This window comes from Brachycentrus maculatus, unplaced genomic scaffold (genome assembly GCF_059751285.1).
Source record: "Brachycentrus maculatus isolate JH-2025_06_01 unplaced genomic scaffold, ASM5975128v1 h1tg000029l, whole genome shotgun sequence".
NCBI lineage: Eukaryota > Metazoa > Arthropoda > Insecta > Trichoptera > Brachycentridae > Brachycentrus > Brachycentrus maculatus.
Window position 1 is genome coordinate 1,225,370 of NW_028280783.1, and position 22,594 is coordinate 1,247,963.

Below are 22,594 nucleotides of genomic sequence, written 5' to 3' on the forward strand. Positions count from 1 at the left end.
ATTTTTACATTTTAACCAGCTCATTTCACCAGGAAATGGGTGAAATGAGTCGTGATTAGATTTAAATTTTTTTTTTTATACATTAACCCTCTATAACTTTCCCTCCGATAACACGGTACTTATCCTAACGTTGAAAAGGGGTTTTAGTACTCATGCTTAGTAAATTTATAATACGTCATTGTCACATTAATTATTTTTTAGTTTAAACAAGATTCAATTTAAATATTTTCCATACCAATATTATACAAATGTTGAAAAGTCATCAATACAGTAAATTAATACAAATGTGTATTTGGGCGAAAGTACGGAAGTCTTGGTATTTGGAGGGCATATTATTGGCTGGTGTAAGTGATCACCTTATCTATACACCGTGTAACAATTACCGTTCCACCCTGCATTAAAAAAACTCCAAAGGTAGAATGCTGAATGTTAATGGTAGTGTATTAAGTGGTCACAATATTTTGAGTGGGTCCAAATTTTTGTTCAAAAATTCTTAATTTGCTCCACTGGAGTTATTTATATCAAGATTATTTTTATTGATATCATAAACATAATAAAAATTTATATGATATTTTCAAGCGTCCTATAATTCGGAAGAAACTTTCATGCATTTCAGGTTTTTGCTAATGAAAAGTTATTGATTTCACCCGTAGATGTCGCCGAAGAAGTAGGATACGAAAGACTGTTTCAATTGAAGCATAGATATAACATTCTTAACCAAAATTTGAGTAGTTTGGTTACCAATCATGGGTAGAATGGTGAACATTACACAGTGTAAAAAGTGATAACTTAAACCCTTTAAATGCTCAGACTTCCATATTCCTCGGTATGAAGTGATCGTTTGAAGTAGCAAATGCCATGAGCTTATTATGGTCTTAAGTCGTTTAAATCCAAGATTTCTATATTCCCACCTCGATAGATGGCTAAATTTTGTTTACGAGTACATGGACTTAAGACACGTTTACATAGATTTATTTTCTAAATAATTTTGTCGATTTGTTGTAGGTTCGTATTACAGAATGTTTGACTAATGAATCGTTGTGTTTGCCCGTAGCGTCACCTGTATTTGGAGGTGTCTGGAATCTAGATAATGTTCCTGCTGCGCTATTTGCGTTTCAACGCACCAACTGAAAGGATGGACGCTAATCTCAACTCCGGCAATGATTCCATCAATAAGGTTTATTATCATTTGATTACGTTTATTACTCGTTGGGAAATAATGGTTAATCCCATTAGCTTATCATATTTCAGATACCGTAATTGTGCATAATTACTTGTCAAGATAACAACATTATATTCTCAAATCACAACAATCAAATCAAATACAACTCTCTGACCACCTTGTTTTTTTTAAAAACCATATCCGCTCCCTAGGTGGAGCATATGAAGTCCACAAACTGTCTCCAGGCTTTTATGTTAGATCCGCGTCCCGAGGCTCTGACGAGAACTGCCGACGGATTGTCAGCAGTGGTCGTCCTGGGCGGCGCGAGCTAGATGCTTTGTAAAAGAGGCAAGCTTGATGGCGGCTCTCAGGAGGCATGCGGAGTACATGGCCAAGCCAACTGAATCGCCTTTTCTTGATGACAGTTGTGACCAAGATTTGCTGCGTTCTACGCCTTATCTCTTCATTCCTTACAAAGTCAAACCACCAAATACCATCAAGACCACCTTGTAGGGTCTTGTTTTCTACGTCGCACTAGTATCCGTATTCACAAATTCTGTTAAAATTTCAACGAAAAATGCATACAAGAATATATATTAAACCGGCCTACTTTATTTTACTCTCATAAGGTTAAAATGACTACTAAATTACCGAAGCTTAACACCCACGTGGCCAAAACTAAAAGCGAACGCTGATTGCATATTCTTTTTTATATGAACATTTCGTTCCGAGGTAAAATTTTTTAGAGACAATTGAGAAAATGCACATGAGTCTGGTTTCGTTTTTTTTTTAAATACAAGAATTAAAAAAAAAACCATATTTGTTTTTTTAATTCTTGAATTTTGATTCGAATTTATCATTTGCAGCCGTGGTTTCAGAATATTTTTCGCTTGCCAGCTCGCAAAGCGGTGAGTGAGAGAATTGTAGAAGGAGGAGAAATGCAGACGATGTTACAAATTTCTCCTGAAAAGGTTGATTCCAAGAAAGTGGGAGAAGTATGTTTGCTTACCGATAGTCCATACAGAATTCTAAGGGTAAGTTTTTATATTTTACGCACCTAGTCCTTATTGATACAAACAAAAAAAAATTACCGTAGCTAACACCTTAATTACAATCGTAAATTTAGATTACAATCGTATATCATATATCGCTCACTCCTTTTAAGAATATCATAAATAAAAAAAACTTTATTTTTCAGGAGAACGTTTTTAAAGTTTAAAAATATAATACAATTTATTAAAAATAAATATCAAGCCACTTATTGAACTTTTTACTGCGTAACAGATCTTTTAAGGTTAAACTTGAAGGTTTTTTCTCCATTTGAAAAATAACTAATTCATTTTAAACAAATGATTAAAAAATAACACTTCTTCAAAATGCAAAAAACAACACTTTCTGTCCTGTAGCTGGTAAATGTTAAATTAAAAATATGCCTTTTTTTGCTGGGATATAGTACATTTTCTGGGGATTCCGAAAACATACACAACGATGAAAATGGACGTTTTTTATTTATTTATGACGTTTTTGAAAGGAGTGAGCGATATGTCAGGGATGGCGAAACTGAGTGCCAATTTTTTTTTCAATATAATAATATGTCGCGTGCCACATCCATGGAAATAAAAATTCATCAAATGCTTATGTAACTTCAGATTTTTAATATAAAGAAAGCATTAATACATCGAAAAAAGTAATTAAGTAGGTACTTATTAAAAGTAAAATAAAATAAATAAATAAAAAATTGTCTTTATCAAATGTCGATATTTACATCGTGGTGTTTTCCAATTTAAACATAATTTGTCTTAGACTTGGGATTTTTCCTCCCTCCCGTCCCTCTTCCAGGTATTTATATTAAATGACATACATATCGTTCACTCCTTTCAAGAACGTCATTAATCAAAAATCGACAATTTTCAGTTTTGCATGTTTTCAGAATGTCAAGAAAATGTACTATATCTTAGCAAAAGCAGCATATTTTTAACTTAATATTTACCCACTGCAGGGCAAAAAGTGTTTGTTTTTCATTTTGATGAAAAGGTATTGTGTAATTATTTTTATGAATATACTGAATATTTTTCAAATGGAGAAAAAACCTTTAGGTTTTACCTTGAAAGATCTGTTGCACAGTAAAAAGTTCAAAAAGTGGCTTGATACTTATTTTTAATACATTGTATTATATTTTTAAACATTAAAAACTTTCTCCTGAAAAATCAAGTTTTTATTTTTATTTTTAAAGTTCTAGTGGAGTTGAAGTGGGCGATATGTGAATTTTTTTAATGGAATGTTACAAATACCTGTTTTTTGTTACTCATTTTTCTAAATGTTTTTATGTAACTGTTCTGTAAAATTTCCAAAGAAATAAAACAATCCTCGCGAGTTATCCGGCATCCAGCCAAATCATTATCAGTTTCATCTCAGCTCGACATAAATTAAGCTAAACTGTTGTAGTCGCTTTTAAACAGTAAAATTGACGGACAGCGCTTGTGCACTTCACTGAATTTTACCGTCTGGCAGTGCGGTTAGCATGATAAAACGGATCATCGGCTTGGATTGGCTTATGCTTATGGCAGTCTTTCTTCGGACCGATGCGCTTGACCGGGAAAATTTGATCACGCTAAACTGTCGTAGTCGCTTTTATTTAATCAAGAGTTAATTTTATGAAAATTATAAAATGTTTATATTCTAATTTTTTTTCTCTTTTTTGTGTCTATATTAGGTTGAAATCGTTAGAAACAATAAAAAATGTATTAAAAAAGAACTCCACCGACAAGACACACAAGGTGGTTTGGTGTGTCTCTGCAAAAAAAGTTCTAAATATGTATAAATTGTGATTTAAATAAATGTATACAAAAAAAAATATATAAAATAAAAAATAAAAAAACCGGACTACTGCACGGTAAAATTCCGTGTAGTGCGCAAGCGACTACGACAGTTTAGCGTGATCGAGTTCACGCGCACCGATCCGGAGAAAGACGGACAAGTGCACAAGCCAATCATGTCTACCGGACTGCCGGACAGTAACTCCGTGTAGTGCAGAAGCGCCCTGAGAAGTACGGACTTGTGCCTTAACGAATGGTTGATGGGGGCGCACGTTTCAGGCAGCGGAGAGCGGGAACGTGGACGAGTTCCGCGCCCTCTACGTGGCCCGGCCCGAGCGGCTGGCGGTGCGCGACGCGCGCGGGCGCTGCGCGGCCCACCTGGCGGCCGCCCGCGACCGCCCCGCCATACTGTGCTTCGTGCATTCTGCGGACGGAGGTCAGTCTATCATAATTTACGTTATCTTAGATTATGATGTTGATGGTGATCTAAAGTGCTGCATCTTTGTGTACGGTACTCGGCTGACCAAACTCAAAACACAGTAAGGGACACTTATTTTGTAGTACGTTTTTTTGCACTTTTGGAATAAGTAGATTCTACTTAGGCCATACTACAAAAAAATGTCCCTTACTGTGTTTTAAGTTTAGACAACCGTACTGCGTTGTGCTGTTGTTCCATTTCAGTGTTGTGGTTAGGAGTTTGTGCCAGGTATATGTACAATGGAACTTCTTATAACGAGCATAATTCGTCCCAGAATCTTACTCGTTAAGCGAAACGTTTATTGTTTTGACTGGCGCGGAAGTCCTGGATCACATACGAATGTCGTGAAAAAGGGACTTGCCCTTTCTCTATAGCTCGTTATTTGACATTTTGCTCGTTAAGGGAGCAACTTTTTCAGATTTTTTTGCTCGTTATGCGAATTACTCGTTATGAGAGGTGATCGTTATGAAACGTTCCACTGTATAAGCGAATGATAAGTCTCCTCATTCTATTTTCTAAAGATTAGTATAAATTTTCATGATATGTACCATAAAATATGCGATGTCTTGTTAAGCGGCATAATAAGTATAAAATAGAATTTATCGCTTTTTTGCATGTTTTTCACATTGATCTTCATAAGTTCGGGAAAGATTTTGAGATATTTTAGGAAGCTGTGAAAATCAGATTTTGAGTGCAATGTGTACATTGAGCTGTGTAGAATGTACAATGTCATTCAACAACATTCATTTGTACGTGGTATATAATATTATCATCGTATATCCTTTTCATTGTAACTTATCACTCTTTTCTTGCGTCTATAACTTATCACTCTTTTCTCATGCGTCTTAAAATATCAACGTTTTGAACTCTCTCAACCAAACACTAAGAAAACAGAACTTTAACTATTTATTAGAAACTCAGATATTAAAAATTAAAATTTCACAAACTGTTAAAAATATGCACAGGAAAAAGCCACACATCACTCCAATTAAAAAAAAAAAGTATATTACATCTGCTGCAGTAGAACCCTTCTTTTCAGAAAGTGTTATTTTTGCATTTTGAAGAAAAATTATTGTTTAATTATTTTTTTTAAATACTAAACATTTTTCAAATGAAGAAAAAAACCTTCAGGTTTTACCTAAAAAGATCTGTTGCACAGTAAAAAGTTCAGTACGTGGCTTGATATTTATTTTTAATACATTTTATTATATTTTTAAACTTAAAAAACGTTGTCCTGAAAAAATCAAGTTTTATGATTTATGGCGTTCTTGAAAGGAGTGAGCGATTTGTATACTACCTGAAGTTGAACAGAACACATATTTATGTGTGTGTTGTTTACATGACTACATTTTGTTGCAGATCTAAATATACAGGACAATTCCGGCAATACACCATTGCACATAGCTGTTGAAAACGATGCCTTGGAAGTCATTAATTATTTGTTGCAAGTGTAAGTATTTTTAAGCTAAATTATGCATTTAATTAATTTTTTCCTGACATTTGTTGGTGTAACTGAATTCTACATAAAAATAAAACAACTATTTTTTCATATCATTTTTTGACATCTCAATATAGATGAATAAGAATATGGAAGTCTGGGCATTAACGGGGCTTACGACCGTTATAGACTGATTTAAGTGATCACTTTACACACGTGTAACATTTTTAAATTCTACCCATGATTGACAACCATACTACTTAAATTCTTAGAAGCTCTATATATATGATCCAATTCGAAACATTGTACTTGAATCACTAGAATTTCTCTTGAGACATCTATTGGTCAGGTGAAGAAGTTATTTCTCTGTTTTGTTACTTAAGGCCGGTCAACACCAACATCTTGAACGAGAAAAAGCAGGCAGCAGTCCATCTCGCCACGGAGCTAAACAAACCCTTGATCCTGCGAGCGATGAGCGAACACCGCCACGTCATCGACATCCAACAAGGCGGGGAGCACGGGAGGTCCGCTTTGCATCTCGCTGCTATCTACGATCATGAGGAATGCGCTAGAATCTTGGTAACTTTTAACTACCTATCGATATTAACTAGAGCTGAAACGGGTATCCGGTAACTATCCGGCCGGACACCGGATACCAATAAATATTTTATTCTTATTAAATTATTGCAATTAATGCTACTCTCCATATAAGATAGGCATGATAATTACTTAATAATAAATTACGTTCCAAATGGATGAAAATCCGATAAATTCAGGTTGTTTATTTATTGCAAATAAATAGGTATAAGTGTGGAGGTCCTCGCCAAAAGGTTATATATCCATTTTTATTTTTTTTATTTTATTTTTTTATATAATCTTAGTTACATTTTTAAGTACAACATAATGCAATTTCCAAACATTTATACATATGACAAACTTATAGTTTTAGATTCGCTGTGCCTCTCCATAAAAGAGACTGAGCTCTTGTGCTTGGAGAGGGACTTACACTCAAGGCTTAATGTTTTATAAAATTAATAGTATAATAGTCTTTTTTTTTCAAGATTTATATGTAATGGGCGTTAATTTTTTTCTTAAGAATTTTTATATCTTCTATTTTTTAATTTTCTTTGGCGAGTTTATTGAAATATTTAATTCCCAAATATTTGACATTTCCATTATAAATGATTTTTAGTAATCAGGGATTCTAGCTTGTAAACTTTTACGTTTTGGTGCGATTTCGTGTTTTCATATTGGTTTAACATAGGATTAGTCACGTTTTGTCGCAACTTTAATTAAGATTTCGGTAGAATACACTAAAAAGAACAGATATGCATTTGAAGAAATGTAACTTTTTAATGAGGACCTCCACAAATGTGTAAAACAGTTTAGTTATATTCAATGTAAACTAAAGGTAAATTTTGTATATGAATTTAAGTAATATATGTATAGTTAAATCTGGAAACGTTGGTTGCGGACCTCTTCTACTGCTCATTAGTAAATGGCCTCTTGGACCAACCTGGCCTATTATTTTTTGCTTTCCTCGATTTAGATAACCGAGTTCGGAGCTTGTCCACGACGCCCGTGCAACAACGGGTACTATCCCATCCACGAAGCGGCCAAGAACGCTTCGTCCAAGACCATGGAGGTGTTCTTACAGTGGGGAGAGTCAAAGGGCTGCAGTAGGGAGGAGATGATTTCTTTTTACGACTCCGAGGGGAATGTGCCTCTGCACTCCGCTGTCCACGGAGGGGACATTAAGGCTGTCGAGCTTTGCATCAAGTCAGGAGCGAAGATATCAACGCAGCAACATGATCTGTCTACCCCCGTGCACTTGGCTTGTTCTCAGGTAAACTTGGGATTCTCATTATCGCTTGACGCTGCTAAAATATTGTACCCATTTTCTACTAATTGACTCAATCGGCTAATATCCTCGCTGATCTTTTTTTTTCTTCTCAAATTTGGTATCAAAGACACGCTTTATTTCCAGTGACCGATACTTTCACTTGTAATAAATAACTCACTGATGTAGATAGAAAAAATGCTTTATGATAATATGTTTTGTATGAGATTAACATATTCTTGGGTACAAAATCAAAAAGGAGTATTGTACAATGGTATTTGTGCTTATAATATCCGTCGTAAAGATGAAGGTAAATAGCAGTATTGGTTTCCAGGGTGCAATAGACATAATAAAACTGATGTTTGGCATGCAGCCAACCGAGAAGGCATCTTGCCTGATGTCGTGTGATGTACAGAAGATGACGCCGTTGCATTGCGCCGCCATGTTCGACCACCCTGCCATTGTCGAATACCTCATACAAGAGGGGTCCGATGTCAACCCTTTGGACAAAGAGCTGAGGTCTCCACTTCTCCTGGCAGCTTCCAGGGGAGGCTGGAAAACCGTTCATACTCTGGTTGGTACCAATATTACTTTAATAGCAGCCTTTACCCAGCCATTTTTAGGGGTCTCCATTTTGTATCTTGAGACACCAGGAGAAGTGAATACAACTCGGAGGCCATTAGTGAAATAATCCGAAGGGTGACAGAGTTTTCTCATCACAAAAACAAAAGCGTAAAACTTTTTGAACAACTCAATATATTTTCTTATTAATCGGCCACGGCTAACATACTGCAAATCCTATAAAAAAGTTTACAACTTGCTTTTTTGGCGGAATGCCTTAGTGCTCATAATATGTCCTAATTTTTCGCGAGACAAGGAGTGTGCATGTGCATATCACAATTTACAATTGGCGCTTTCTGACGTCACAACAATACTACTGGACTACATTATTTTACTGTGCAGCTGCTAATGTGCAGCAATACGTATTTGAGAAAGGCACGCAAACAGCTCTATAGACAAGAAAATGAAAAATGTTTCGTAATATTAAAAGATTGTAAAATGTTTGCAGATTCGTCTCAATGCTAATATTAATCTAAAGGACATGAATAACAGGAATGTACTGCACTTGGTGGTCCTCAACGGAGGGCGGTTAGAAGATTTTTCCAATTTGTACAAGGTAATTTTATAATGGTCTACCATTCATTAATTATAAGGGTCCAATAGTCAAAAGCCCACTACTAAATATTCCTTAAATCCTAGTAACATTTTGCTGGTAGAATTCAGACGTTGATATTTACGTCAATCTACTAAAAAGGACACTGTAAGTTCCTCTCCTTTTCCTTCCTGTATATTCCATTTTATACCAAACCCTTCCCCTTTTACTACTACCCTCGCACACGCACACGCACACAAACACACACACACACACACACACACACACACACACACACACACACACACACACACACACACACACACACACACACACACACACACACACACACACACGCTATCTTCTCTTTTCACTCTTAATACGAGTATACAACAAAGTATTTATGACATGTATGTGGAATAATTTGATTAGCTTTTACTATTGTCAATCTAACTTTATTTATAATTTTTCGGTACAAGTTGTATATAACAAATATTTAAAAAATATATTTGTGCAATAGAGCGCAATATTGTTTACATTTAATATTACACAATATTTGTATTATGTTGTATTTCTTACACATTTGCATTAGAGTTATACTGGTCCAAGTCCATTAAAACATCTTTAAAATGTAATAATATACGGGGTGGGGCCTTGTCACTTCCTCATTTAAAAAGTCATAACAAAAAAAAGTATTATCAGTATGGATTTAATTCTTTTATCAGGAGCACATTTAAAGTTTTATTTTATTTGGTTTTATAAACGACATCTCTTTTTAAATGTGTTTTTCAGTACCTTTCTTTGACCGACCTTTTCGTTATCCAGCCTTTTTCGTTATATAAGAGAGTGTCTCCTGAGTATAATAATACAATTTTGTTACGCGATTTCAGAAAAGTTTTATTTTATTCCAGCACGAAGCAGATAAGAACATGCATCAATTACTTAATGAAAAAGACAACATGGGATGTTCCCCATTGCACTACGCTAGCAGAGAGGGACAAATCCGTTCCTTGGAAAACCTGATCCAATTGGGAGCCTGTATTAATCTGAAAAATAACAACAATGAAAGTCCATTGCATTTTGCTGCCAGGTAAATACATGTACATATTATGGATCCTTGGAGGAGGAATATCTAATTTAACATACCCAACCAGTACCATAAAGAATTGTATTAGACTCGTTTTGTATTTATAACAGATTTCCATTTAAAGGTGGGGACTGACCGGAGCTTTTCGTCGTAACGTAACATTTGCGGCGAGCATCCGAAATCGGTTGCTGTACTGACTACACGAATGCTCACATCGTAACGTGTTACGTTACGACAAAATGACTCCGGTCAAGTCCCCACATAAAGGATTTTTTGTGTAATATTGGAAATGTAACTTTTTGGTGAGGACTTCCACAACTGTGCTATTGAATATTTGTTACCTTAAATGGTCTCGCGTATGCTAAATCTCTCGAAATGAGAGGTTCGCAGCTTGAAAGCCTTGTAATTGGTGAAGACTTCCACAACTGTGTTATTGAATATTTGTTACCTTAAATGGTTCGCGGCTCGAAAGCTTTGTAATTGATCGGGTCGGTCGGTCGATGTTGACTCTATGAGTGAATAGGTACGGGCGTTACCACACGGTCTGCCAGCTGCTGGACTCACTGAAGGGCGCGTTCATCATCAACGAGAGCGACGGCGGCGGGCTGACGCCGCTGCACATCGCCGCGCAGCAGGGCCACACGCGCATCATCCAGCTTCTGCTGAGTCGTGGCGCCCTGCTGCACCGGGACCACCACGGCCGCAACCCGCTGCACCTGGCTGCCATGTCCGGCTACACGCACACCATCGAGCTGCTGCACTCGGTGCACTCGCACCTGCTCGACCAGCTGGACAAGGACGGGGTGGGTATTTTTTTTAAAATATAGAATGGCGTTGCACATGAAATACATTGCTTTTGCCAATGTCAAGTTAATTGAATATTGTTCTTAATTATAAAACATGATAGACCTATTATTAAACTATAAATTTATTCATATATTATTTCGAGAAATAAAAATACTTTGTGTTTTGATCCATTCACATTTTCAACAGCCACATTTTTGTTTTTATCAACAATTTATTATCAGAAATGAATTTTTTATTAAATTTAGAATTAATGAACTTCGGAATCACTTTATGTTTAAGACATTTATTTAAAAAATATATATTTAGACACACCAATCTGTATTTCACTGTCTGTTTCTTATACATTTTTGCTTTGCTGGCCGTACTCGCCAATATTATGTTTTGAATATTGAAAACATTAACTTTGTGGATCATATTGATATATTATTTCGAGAAATAAAAATACTTTGTGTTTTGATCCACTCACATAGTGAGTGGATCAAAACACAAAGAATTTTTATTTCTCGAAATAATATATCAATATGATCCACAAAGTTAATGATTTCAATATTCAAAACATAAATTTATTCCATTCAATTTCAAAAAAACAACTAAAAGTCTGTACATAATTGGGTTCTTAAGTGGGTAACTTGTGGTGTGTTCTAATTTTCACATAATTTGTCTTGGACTTGAGCTTTGATCTTTCCCTTTTCCCCTTTTCCTCCCTTCCGTCCCTCTTCCAGGTATTTATATTAAATGACATATGTGAAAATTTGTAAATGAAATGTTACAAATACCTGGTATGTAAAATTTCCAAATAAATAAAAAATGCTTTGATTTCTAGAACACTGCTCTTCACCTAGCTACGATGGAAAACCAACCAAAAGCGATAACATTATTACTGAGCATGGGATGTAAACTAACATACAACGCGATGGATATGAGTGCGATTGATTATGCTATATACTTTAAATTCCCCGAATCTGCTCTTGCGATGGTCACACATGAAGCGAGGTAAGAGATTTATTCACCGGTATAATTGTAGGCGGTGTATTGTGTTTGTATATTAATACCGTATATTTTGTTTTATCCTTTAGAGCGAATGAAGTGATGGTGCTAAGATCCGACAAACACCCATGCGTTACTTTAGCACTGATTGCGTTTATGCCTCGGGTATTCGAAGCAGTTCAAGATAAATGCATTACGAAAGCTAACTGCAAGAAGGATTCTAAATCATTTTATGTAAGTTTTTTTTTTAATCTGTAAAAAAAATATAATTAATGATAATAATTTATAAGTTTTCTCGTCAGTGTCTAAGAAAAATATTTTATTTTGAATAATTGAGATTTCTGCAAGAATCAGATATGCAACCGCGACTTTCAAATTACATCTACCTCGAAAATATAACTCTTTGATCGAAACCAGAACTCTATGGTTAAATATTATAACCATCTCAGGTTTCTCAAATTCAAATTAATTTTTCACAAAATTACGATTTAAAATTTTGAATACTAAGAAAATAATGTGAGTTTAATCCAATAAAATATTTCAAATCAAATATAAAAAAGTCGAATCTAAATATCTTTCTTAAAATAAAATAACACGATTTGTTATAAGTATTTTATTCTCCCCAGTTAGCTCCTGGACTCGTTCTCAATTTAGATCACTCCCTTATAAAATTTTGTTAAACCAATGGAAAGGAAGCATTTCTAAAAAAGTTATCATCGGGAAGGTAAACTGAAATAGTTTCCAATTTTTCTTCGATATTGAAGCGTTTATATTTATATCCATTAATAACCATACATACGTATTTTTAAAATTAGTAACTAGATATTGACCTTTGTATCGAATTCAACCTATTGGGTTTTTAATGGAATCGATCCATTTAAACTTTTCCAGTATTGCTTTTTTTTCCGAAACTCGAGGCGGTCACATGAATTTGCCTTTTTGCAATTGTGGCTACCCTTATATCTCGGAGCCATGTGTCGTGGCTAGATTCCGATAGTGACATTAGTCGGAGCTTGTTTGCAATAATGTACATTTATATTTTTAATATAGATCAAATACAGCTTCAGTTGTTTGCTGTGTCCTGTAGTCTCTTCTTCGGAAGGCTTCTCGCAGTTCCCTTTGCCCGCATTAAATGTAAGTTTTACCATCCTCATGCATTTATTAAGAAGGTTTTATTTTTTAAACAATAGATAAAGTACAAATTCAATTACTACGACAAAACCAATGCAGAAAAATCTTCTTTCGCGATCGACGATCCCAGACGAAAGGTTCCACCACTGTGTGTTGCCAATGTAAGTCAGATATATAATTTATGAATCAGTCAGATGTAAATATTTAATGTTGTGTATTTTTTTACATTTCTTTATCGCTGAAAATATGCCGGTGATGTTTTATTAGCACCATGTCTTTTCTTCCTCATATTATCATGCAAAGTTTTGGTTACGTAAAATTGTATACATAATATTATAACTAAATTAGTTAATTAACTATATATATTCTCTAGAAACAAGTTAACCAAAAATAATACGTTCATTAGCTACTTATTGGATTTTCAATATTAGAAATTCTGTGGTACCTAATCTAATGTTTACATCACATTCAAGTTTTACGAATATCAACCGTTTTAAATATATTATATTCCTTTTTACCCCAAAAAATTAAAAATTAAATAATAAATCGAAGCAACAAGAATGTTTCTTTTCTGTAAAGGCTATATTCGTAAAACTTCGTAATTATTTAACAATTTTGTCTTGTATCTTCTGCTTTATGACAAGTGTAAGGTGTTGAATTGAAGATTCAATTCATGACCTCACACTTAACCATTATCCTAAATAAAAAACACGCCTGTAGAGCAGTCCAATTATGTGATGATACCACTGAGTGCAGTAGTAAGCGTGTTTGGTTGCCGTGCAGGAGGTCCCGGGTTTGATTTTCAAGAGGGCCAGAATAAACTGTTTTTTTTTTAATGAACACAAACATTTTAAACATGCCACGCAATTCGTAATTCAGAAATATTAATGAAATATTTTCTATTTATAACCCTTATCCGCATCAAATTGTGCATATTCCTCTGCTTTTGAACGACCCTCTGTTAACTTAGTACATTAAAAACTACATACATATGTAATTCTAGTAGGTTGGTACTTACACTAGGTACATCAATAGTTACAAAGCTTTTTAGAAAATCTCGTCCTGTTACTGCTGAACATATGTATATACATATAAATATATATATGTATATATATATATATATATATATATATATATATATATATATATATATATATATATATATATATATATATATATATATATATATATATATATATATATATATAAATACATATATATATATATATATATATATATATATATATATATATATATATATATATATATATATATATATATATATATATATATATATATATATATATGTATTTATATATATATATATATATATATATATATATATATATATATATATATATATATATATATATATATATATATATATATATATATTTGTGTTCTTGTTATATACGCAAATATTTCAACTTCCTTCTTTATTTTTGTAAGCATCTCCTTATTAAAAATAAGTATTAATTTGTAGTAGAGTGAGTTCGAACCCATAAACTCTGATCGAGAGTCCGAGCCACTAACCACGGGACCACAATCCGATTCCAATTATGTGATGATCTAAGTAAAAGGTGTTTTTAGTGTTATTGTTTACCAGTATCAAGATAATCGTAATTCTTTGTAAAAACATTAAAATATTCTCATTGTATTGTAAATTATTTTGTTTCACATAATTTTCTATCCTGTTTTATCTTTTGACTTTCGCCCACATCGTATGAGTTATACATATCGCTCACTTCTTTCAACAACGCCATATATCAAAAATCGTCAATTTTCAGTTGTATACGTTTTGGAATGCCCAGAAAATGTACTATATTCCAGCAAAGCGGCATATTTTTAACTTAATATTTACCCGCTTCAGGGCAAAAAGTGTTGTTTTTGCATTTTGAAGAAAAGGTATTGTTTTATTATTTTTTAAATATACTAAATATTTTTCAAATGGAGAAAAAACATTCAGGTTTTACCCTAAAAGATCTGTAGCACAGTAAAAAAATCAACAAGTGGCTTGATATTTATTTTTAACACATTTTATAATATTCTTAAACGTCAAAAACAATCTCCTGAAAAATCAAGTTTTTTGATATATGACGTTGTTGAAAAGAGTGAGCCATATATGTATGTGTGTTTACTGGATATACATGTTAACGTTCTTTATTATCAGGAGAATATGATTTCAGGCCATGGTATCTCATGGGAGAGTGGAACTTCTTGCACACCCGTTGAGTCAGAAATATCTAGAAATGAAATGGAATTCTTATGGAAAGTATTTTCATCTTGCTACGTTGATTTTTTATTGTTTTTTTCTAACCTTTGTAACAATATTTTCGTCGTCTTTAATGAACTTTTATGCTGATCTTGGAAACCAAACGAGGTCCCATGGAAAAATTCTTTCAAAGTATGGTGATTTTATTAATCTAATAAAAAGGAGCACCGATGATAAATATATCGAAGGTAAGAATACATTTTTTAAAATTAAAATCAACATTTCTCCATGAACATTTTCCTTAGCGATTTAGAAAACCTATTTCAAAATGTCGAAGTATGTAAAGTAAAATTTATCTACATTATGTTGCCTGTTTTCCAATTAAATTAAATAATTGTCGACTCAAATATTATTTTCGCGGTTTCAGGAATAAAGACACCAGCCATTATGTACGTAAGCGCGATGGGAATTATAATCTACAATGTGGTCTGCACCATCAGAGAAGTGTACAATATTTCCCAACAGAAGTTTAGATACATATTCGATCCAACCAACTTGGTGGCATGGCTTCTCCATGTTTGTTCCATGATCATGATATCTCCAATAGGAACGGAATATTTTCATGACATTCAGGTAAAGAAAATTTAATTTGTCCATAAATGTATCTGACCGATATTGCTGCGTTTGGGTAAAGATATGTATATTGCATACAACACACATCTACTTATGATCAAGCTGGCTAGCAGTTGAACGTGTTGGGTGGTCATTATGGAGTACCCCTTATAAGAGAAGTTTCAGATCAATATACTCCACTTGTAAAGGAATTCTTCATATTATTTTTATATATTTCCAGCCTCCATAGTACAGTAGTCAACGTGGTTGGCTAACATGCTGGAGCTCCGATTCCCAGGGTGTTTTTTTTACTGTAATATTCATTTAATATTGCCCAGGATTGGTACCTGAAGTGCAAAAGTGTTTACCTTGCCTTCATATATTTAACGATCAATTTAACATTTCGTCAATATCGTCAATTTTTTTCGTACTTTGTATTATTACATTTTCTCCTAACGGTAAATTTCATAACACACTGTATTAGTAAATATGACCAGCTTTGATAAAATCGATTTATGATCGCAATACATTTCTTTGTTTTAGTACTCGGCTGCATCGCTTACGGTATTCTTGAGCTGGTTCCAGTTGCTTCTACTACTGCAACATTTTGACCGCATTGGAATATACGTTGTCATGTTCTTGGAAATACTTCAAACCCTTATTAAAGTTTTGATGGTGTTTTCTATCCTAATCATCGCATTCGGACTCGCATTCTACATTTTGATGTCAAAGGTAAGAGATGAATGAAAATGTGTAGGTAAGAGATGAATAATAACCCCTAGGTTTACATAAAACATTGGATTTCTATCGCTGTTCGTTTGCTATATCCACTTGTCGTCGGTTAGTCCCTTTATCTAGTGCGGCTTAGACACAAATGCACGTGACTGACACCCTATACTGATTTGGAAATATTGGTGTTTTGCTTTGAAAGAGAAACGCACGATGATTTCAACACCTGGAATACTATTCCTGGATCATATGATCAGCTAACGCTAGTTTTTTTTCCTTTTTATGAAAGACCCTTATAAGACCCCTCTAACTTTCTCTCTAACTAACCCTCTAAAAAAACAAAGTCATAGTTCATAGTTCACATTTGTGTACAGTGTTTGTCATTTTTGTCAATATTTAATTTGATGGACACCTTAGTTACAATTTTTTATTTATCAATAAATAATATAATTATTAAATATGCCATAAAGTTTGATATAATGTACCTATAGTTTAATTAAGATAAAACATTAAGTAATATTTATAAAAATAAAAAACAGTGCATCTACCTATAGTTTTAAACTAAAGAAATTTTACTGTAAAAAGAAACGTCGATCGTGGCAATGTGGTTTTTTGGTTCTTTTAACGCAAGAGTTTACCGAATATTGCTCTAAGGTCGTCTCGCATTAATACCGTCAAAGTTATTTAATGTTCTTACGACTTCTAATGATGTAATTCTTTCCTGTCTTATCCCTCATTCCTGAGGGTTGTGACCCTTGTGGAAGCAATGACTCTTCTCCAATTATCCCTTGACTGCGCTGCACGTAGCGCTCCAACCACCGAGGTGCCTGCTGCTGACTAATGGACTCGTGCGTCTAGCTTATCTTAGCTATCCATGGAATTCGGAGCATCCACTTCCAACGCCACATTTCGAAAGCGTCATTTTTTCTCCTTTCTGCTGTTTTGATGGTCCATGTTTCAGCAGCATAGAGAAAAATGGATTGGACCGAACTCCTGACAAGCTTTATCTTGGTGTTGTTACTCACACCCCGGTCTTTCCAAATTTTGTCTAGCTTACACATGGCACTTTTAGCGATGGTAATATGACGTCTAATCTGTCATTCGCAAGTTCCTTCAAGAAGGAACTGAAACTCGTTTATTATCTCTAAACCTTTGAGTGAGTCTCCAAGATCACTTAACTTCTTACATGATGTAATACTGAAGTAAATACTAATACACACTAGCCAAACTGAGTCAATCTACAATCAGAATCTGCTTTACAATTCAAATAAACCCATCTCATTAGGATGTTACCTTTGACTCAATACCGTGCCTGATTTAACACAAGTATTTAAACGCTATACATTGCTTACCATGTAATAATATATTAATTAATGACGCGGTCTCCTAAACTCTTACATACATACTTAGCTTACCTAATTTCACACAAAATCGAGATTCGAAATGTGGATATCATCAAAAATATAGAATCAATATCGACAATGAAAACCGACGCTGAATTTACCCAAAAGGTGGGTGACAAGTTATAAGTGCTTGAGCGGATTCTCAGGGACATGAAGACGTGGCATTCGCATTCTCAAGGTGAATATTCTAGCTTTGCAACGTACTGACTGAAATTGAAGGAGTGCAAGAGCTGTTCCAGTAGCGCGGGAATGGAGCCTTCGCCTTTGTTCGGGGTACCGAATAGGGTATAGAAAACAGAACTTTCCAGACACCCGGATGTTGTCTGCCATATGCTGCCTGGTATATTAAGGAGGAGGATAATATATGCATCTGATTTAGATCAGATTTGAACTATTTTAATTTCCATTTTATGTTCATGTTTTGTGCATTCCAGGGAGAACATTTGTCATTCAGCTCTATCCCAATATCCCTGATGCGGACATTCGCTATGATGTTGGGTGAAATAGATTTTGTTGGGACTTATGTCCAACCGTACTTCACGTCTGGCGAAGTTCGCTCCCTTCCCTACCCTCTGCCGACCTTCCTCATTCTGGGCGTCTTCATGGTCCTAATGCCCATTCTCCTAATGAATCTGCTCATTGGCTTGGCTGTTGGAGATATCGAAAGTGTACGGCGGAATGCTCAGTTGAAGAGATTAGCGATGCAGGTAATGCCATTCTCATATAGATTTTTTGAAAAGTACAAAATTAAACAGTCCAATAGTAATACAACCAGGCTATATAGCTACACTTCAGAGGAGAATATTCAGTCAAGTGTTATCCTTGTACAAATCGTTTATTTCCGTACTAGGCATGCACTCTTATTCTCTGTTAGAAGTACAATCAAATTCTAGATGTATTTTATGAATCTCCATATCAATATAAAAAGAAAAAGTACATCTGTCGTTTTACTAAAATAATTCTTTTCAGGTGGTTCTTCATACTGAGCTCGAACGTAAGCTGCCAAAAATGATTTTGGTTAAGGTGGACAAAAGTGAGTTAATTGAATATCCGAATGAGAAAAAATGTAAAGTTGGATTTTTGGACTTCATTTTACGCAAATGGCTATGTAATCCTTTCACAGAAGATGGTAATAGTTTTTTATTTATTTTACTCCCCCCCCCCTCCAAGACAGATGAATGCATGAAAATAATGCTAATACCCACGTTTAAATACATTGCATTAATTTGGTAGTCGTACACGATGTACACATATAAAGATCGGGTTTTTTTAACTTCATTTTATGCAAAAAAATTACATAAGATTTTGATACATTTATTTGATTTTCTTTTACTTTCATCCAAGACAAAAATCAATTACGTAAAATGTTACCTGGGTTAATAGAAAATTAAATTGTGACTTATCGAATTCTTGGCCTTAAAGACGGAATAGCGCAGGGTTAAAAGTGCAGTACACACTCTCTATAATAACATACTCTAGATGTCGCTGTTTAATTTATTCGTTGTCACAACATTATTTTTTTTCTAAATCCATGTAACATTTTAGGTAAATGATTTTTTTTTAAACTTTGGTTTTTGCATTAAACAAAATAAGTGTTTCTTTGAAACGATTAAATGGTTTTGAAAAGAAAAGAGTTATTCAAAGGTAAAGAGTATAAAAATAATTAAAAAAAAAAAATCCAAATACGTTCTCAAAAACAAAAACGAAAAATTTCCAAAATACATTTTTAAAATTGAGCATGAGCACACGACCAGCCCTGAGCGTAGCTGAGTTGTAAGCTTCAGACAAGCTTGAGATCTAAGCCTTCAGAGTGGAGCTCTGATCGTACATCTAGATCTTACTCAGAGATCTGAGATATGAGGATCCAGGATAAATCTTTCCTTGAACGTAAGTTTTAATACTATCCATTCCCGCTCCCGCATGTGTAGAGACCGATGTGCGCGAGTGATATACTCTGGATACAGATTGATTGTATTCAAAGGGAAATTCTGGTTCACGCGATGGTTTTGTTTCATAAAATCCTTTTTGTAACAATTTTTATTTGCTATAGTATACTTATAATTATCCTTTGCATGCCGTAGACTAGTTAGTGTTCCGTAAAGTGTGTGCCGCGGCACACTGGTAAACCGTGGTGATTAGTTTTTGTGCCGCGGAAAAAAACGCCTAGTTTCGTGAAAATAACACAATTGCTCCAAATTATTTTGATTGCCTATCCTCAGTAAAGTAGGCGCACATTTCGCATTAAACATAATATGTTACTTTTTTAATTAATGTTTTGCTTTAAATCTACTGTGACACGTGTTTCAATGCATTCCGCATCATTTTCAAACACCGTATGTGAAGCTAATTCTAAATTTTAGAGTTGGGTCCTTGGGACGTTGAAGGTTGAAGAGGGGGTCGTAGCTGTTTCTTATTTTTATTTATTTATTTAGATTTTTTATTATTTCTTATCAGTGGGAACATTGACAATAGGGGGGAGGCTTTAGTTATTGTCATATTATTAATTATGGGTTTATTGTTATTTATATCTTTATGAATTTCTGTTGTTTCAAAATTTTGCAGTTTATGGCTTTTCGTATTAATTATTTTTAGGATTTCTACGTTATTGTGGTTAAATTTGTGATCATTATCTATTAAATGGTTAGTGAATTCCATGATATGTTACCATAGTATGGTAAATGTGCACCTCTGAAATTTCTTAATTCGGTAGGTGTACCTTGAATAGAAAGAGTTTGCGGAACACTGCCGTAGACAACGGATCAGTCAACCATCATGTGTTGTTATATATTACATATAATATTTTAATAGTTGATGTTAGGCGTTCTTCTAAAAAAAATCATATTGTCAAATGCATGACCCTGAAGAATGAATGAAAATACTTAATGTTTAATTTGTTATACATACCTCATTTATTTATTTATATAACTTAGAAATAAGAATAGAAAAAATAGTCACCTGATGTAATACATACCGCTCACTCGTTTCAAGAACGTCATAAATCAAAAATCGACAATTTTCAGTTGTGCATGTTTTTGGAATGCCCAGAAAATGTACTATGTCCCAGCAAAAGAGGTATATTTTTAACTTAATATTTACCCGCTACAGGTCAGGAAATTTTTGTTTTTGCATTTTGAAAAAATTATATTGTTCAAAAAAAATTATAAACATACTTAACATTTTTCAAATGAAGAAAAAACCTTCAGGTTTTACCTAAAAACATCTGCTGCACAGTAAAAAGTTCAATAAGTGGCTTAATATTTATTTTTAGTACATTGAAACGATCCAATACAATAAAAACGATCTCCTGAAAAATCAAGTTTTTATTTATTTATGACGTTCTTGAAAGGAGTGAGCGATATGTAGATCTATATGTGTAAGCAATCTATGTATACAGTAATCTATGTATATTACGAACTACTCGGATGTTCACTGTCAATGATACATAACTTTTATTTATCCTATAGAATTTGCGCGTTGGAATGTTAACTCGTTGTAATTACAATTATAATTTATATTTCTTACATTTTCGTAGTGGTAATTTTCATTTTTAATTAATATTTTACTTAGTAAATACCACTATTTCTTAAAATCTACTGTGACACGTGTTTCGATGCATTCCGCATCATTTTCAAACACAGTAAATGCGGATGCGGAATGCATCGAAACCACATGACAGTTTGGAATCAATAGAAAAGAGCAGAATACAAAAAGAAGGTCAATGTGGCCTAATGAATTAACACTAAAAATTCTCATTAATTTATTCGGCAGTCACTTTGTGGTGAAAATCTATCCATTTTTAATTAATGTCTTACTTAGTAAATACCACTATTTCTTATAATCTACTGTAATAATACGGTGTTTAAAAATTATGCGGAATGCATAGAAACACGTGTCACAGTAGATTTTAAGAAATAGTGGTATTTACTTAGTAAAACATTAATTAAAAATGGATAGATTTTACCACAAAGTTACTGCCGAATCAATTAATGAGGTAATTATCATCTTGGCATCAGAGCTTATGTGCCGTATGCATCTTATACCGTTATTCTTTTTCCAAGCCCAATAAATATATTAACAGCTTGCCTAATTTGTCCCGTTTTGAGCTTCGAATCGTTCTGCAGAAGGGTAGAAAGGGGTTATTTAGTTAATAAGGAATGTGACCTCGATAATGAAGATCAGTGCAGTTCGTATTAAAGGGGTCTGAAGGGAATAGGTTAAACTACACATGAATCACATTTTCAGGATTAGACATGGTTCTGGAAAGTGGAGAAGACTACCTTGGTGCTGAATTAGAGAAACATAAGCAACGACTGAAAGAAATATCTAACTCTCTGGATCAACAGCATCAACTTCTGCGATTGATCATTCAGGTAAATTATAGATTATTTATAAAATGTAATAATAATAATAATATGTTGAATAGAAGAATAATAAATATCCTTGTAATTATTAAAGTATAATGGATGTTAACTGTTTTGTAGAAAATGGAGATTAAAACCGAAGCAGATGACGTGGATGAAGGTGTGTCGCCCAACTCCAAGAGTTCTGTGATAGGCTCCCGAAATCGCTGGAAGATTCCCAGATTACGAAAAACAATGAGAAGCACTTCATCCATTTTGAAAACACCTTATCAATGACTTGCTTAATTTTTTTAATGTAGTTTATGTTACATTTCATACCAACTATTTTTACATTTAATTTACATCATATATTTATATATATATATATGTATATATATA

At 33.8% G+C, this 22,594-nt stretch overlaps 1 protein-coding gene across 1 annotated transcript; it reads left to right on the forward strand.

The window, feature by feature from the left end:
- Positions 1-2,032: 2,032 nt before the first annotated feature.
- On the forward strand, positions 2,033-22,548 carry TrpA1 (Transient receptor potential cation channel A1). Its single transcript, XM_088271871.1, has 19 exons — positions 2,033-2,196; positions 4,258-4,414; positions 5,816-5,906; positions 6,278-6,473; positions 7,444-7,740; positions 8,069-8,308; positions 8,804-8,911; positions 9,799-9,977; positions 10,498-10,777; positions 11,605-11,774; positions 11,858-12,002; positions 12,959-13,060; positions 15,086-15,308; positions 15,539-15,744; positions 16,267-16,455; positions 18,290-18,562; positions 18,825-18,984; positions 22,098-22,225; positions 22,337-22,548. Exons 1-19 carry the CDS (start codon positions 2,101-2,103, stop codon positions 22,490-22,492), a joined length of 3,396 nt encoding a protein of 1,131 aa, XP_088127997.1. The 5' UTR covers positions 2,033-2,100; the 3' UTR covers positions 22,493-22,548.
- Positions 22,549-22,594: the final 46 nt, after the last annotated feature.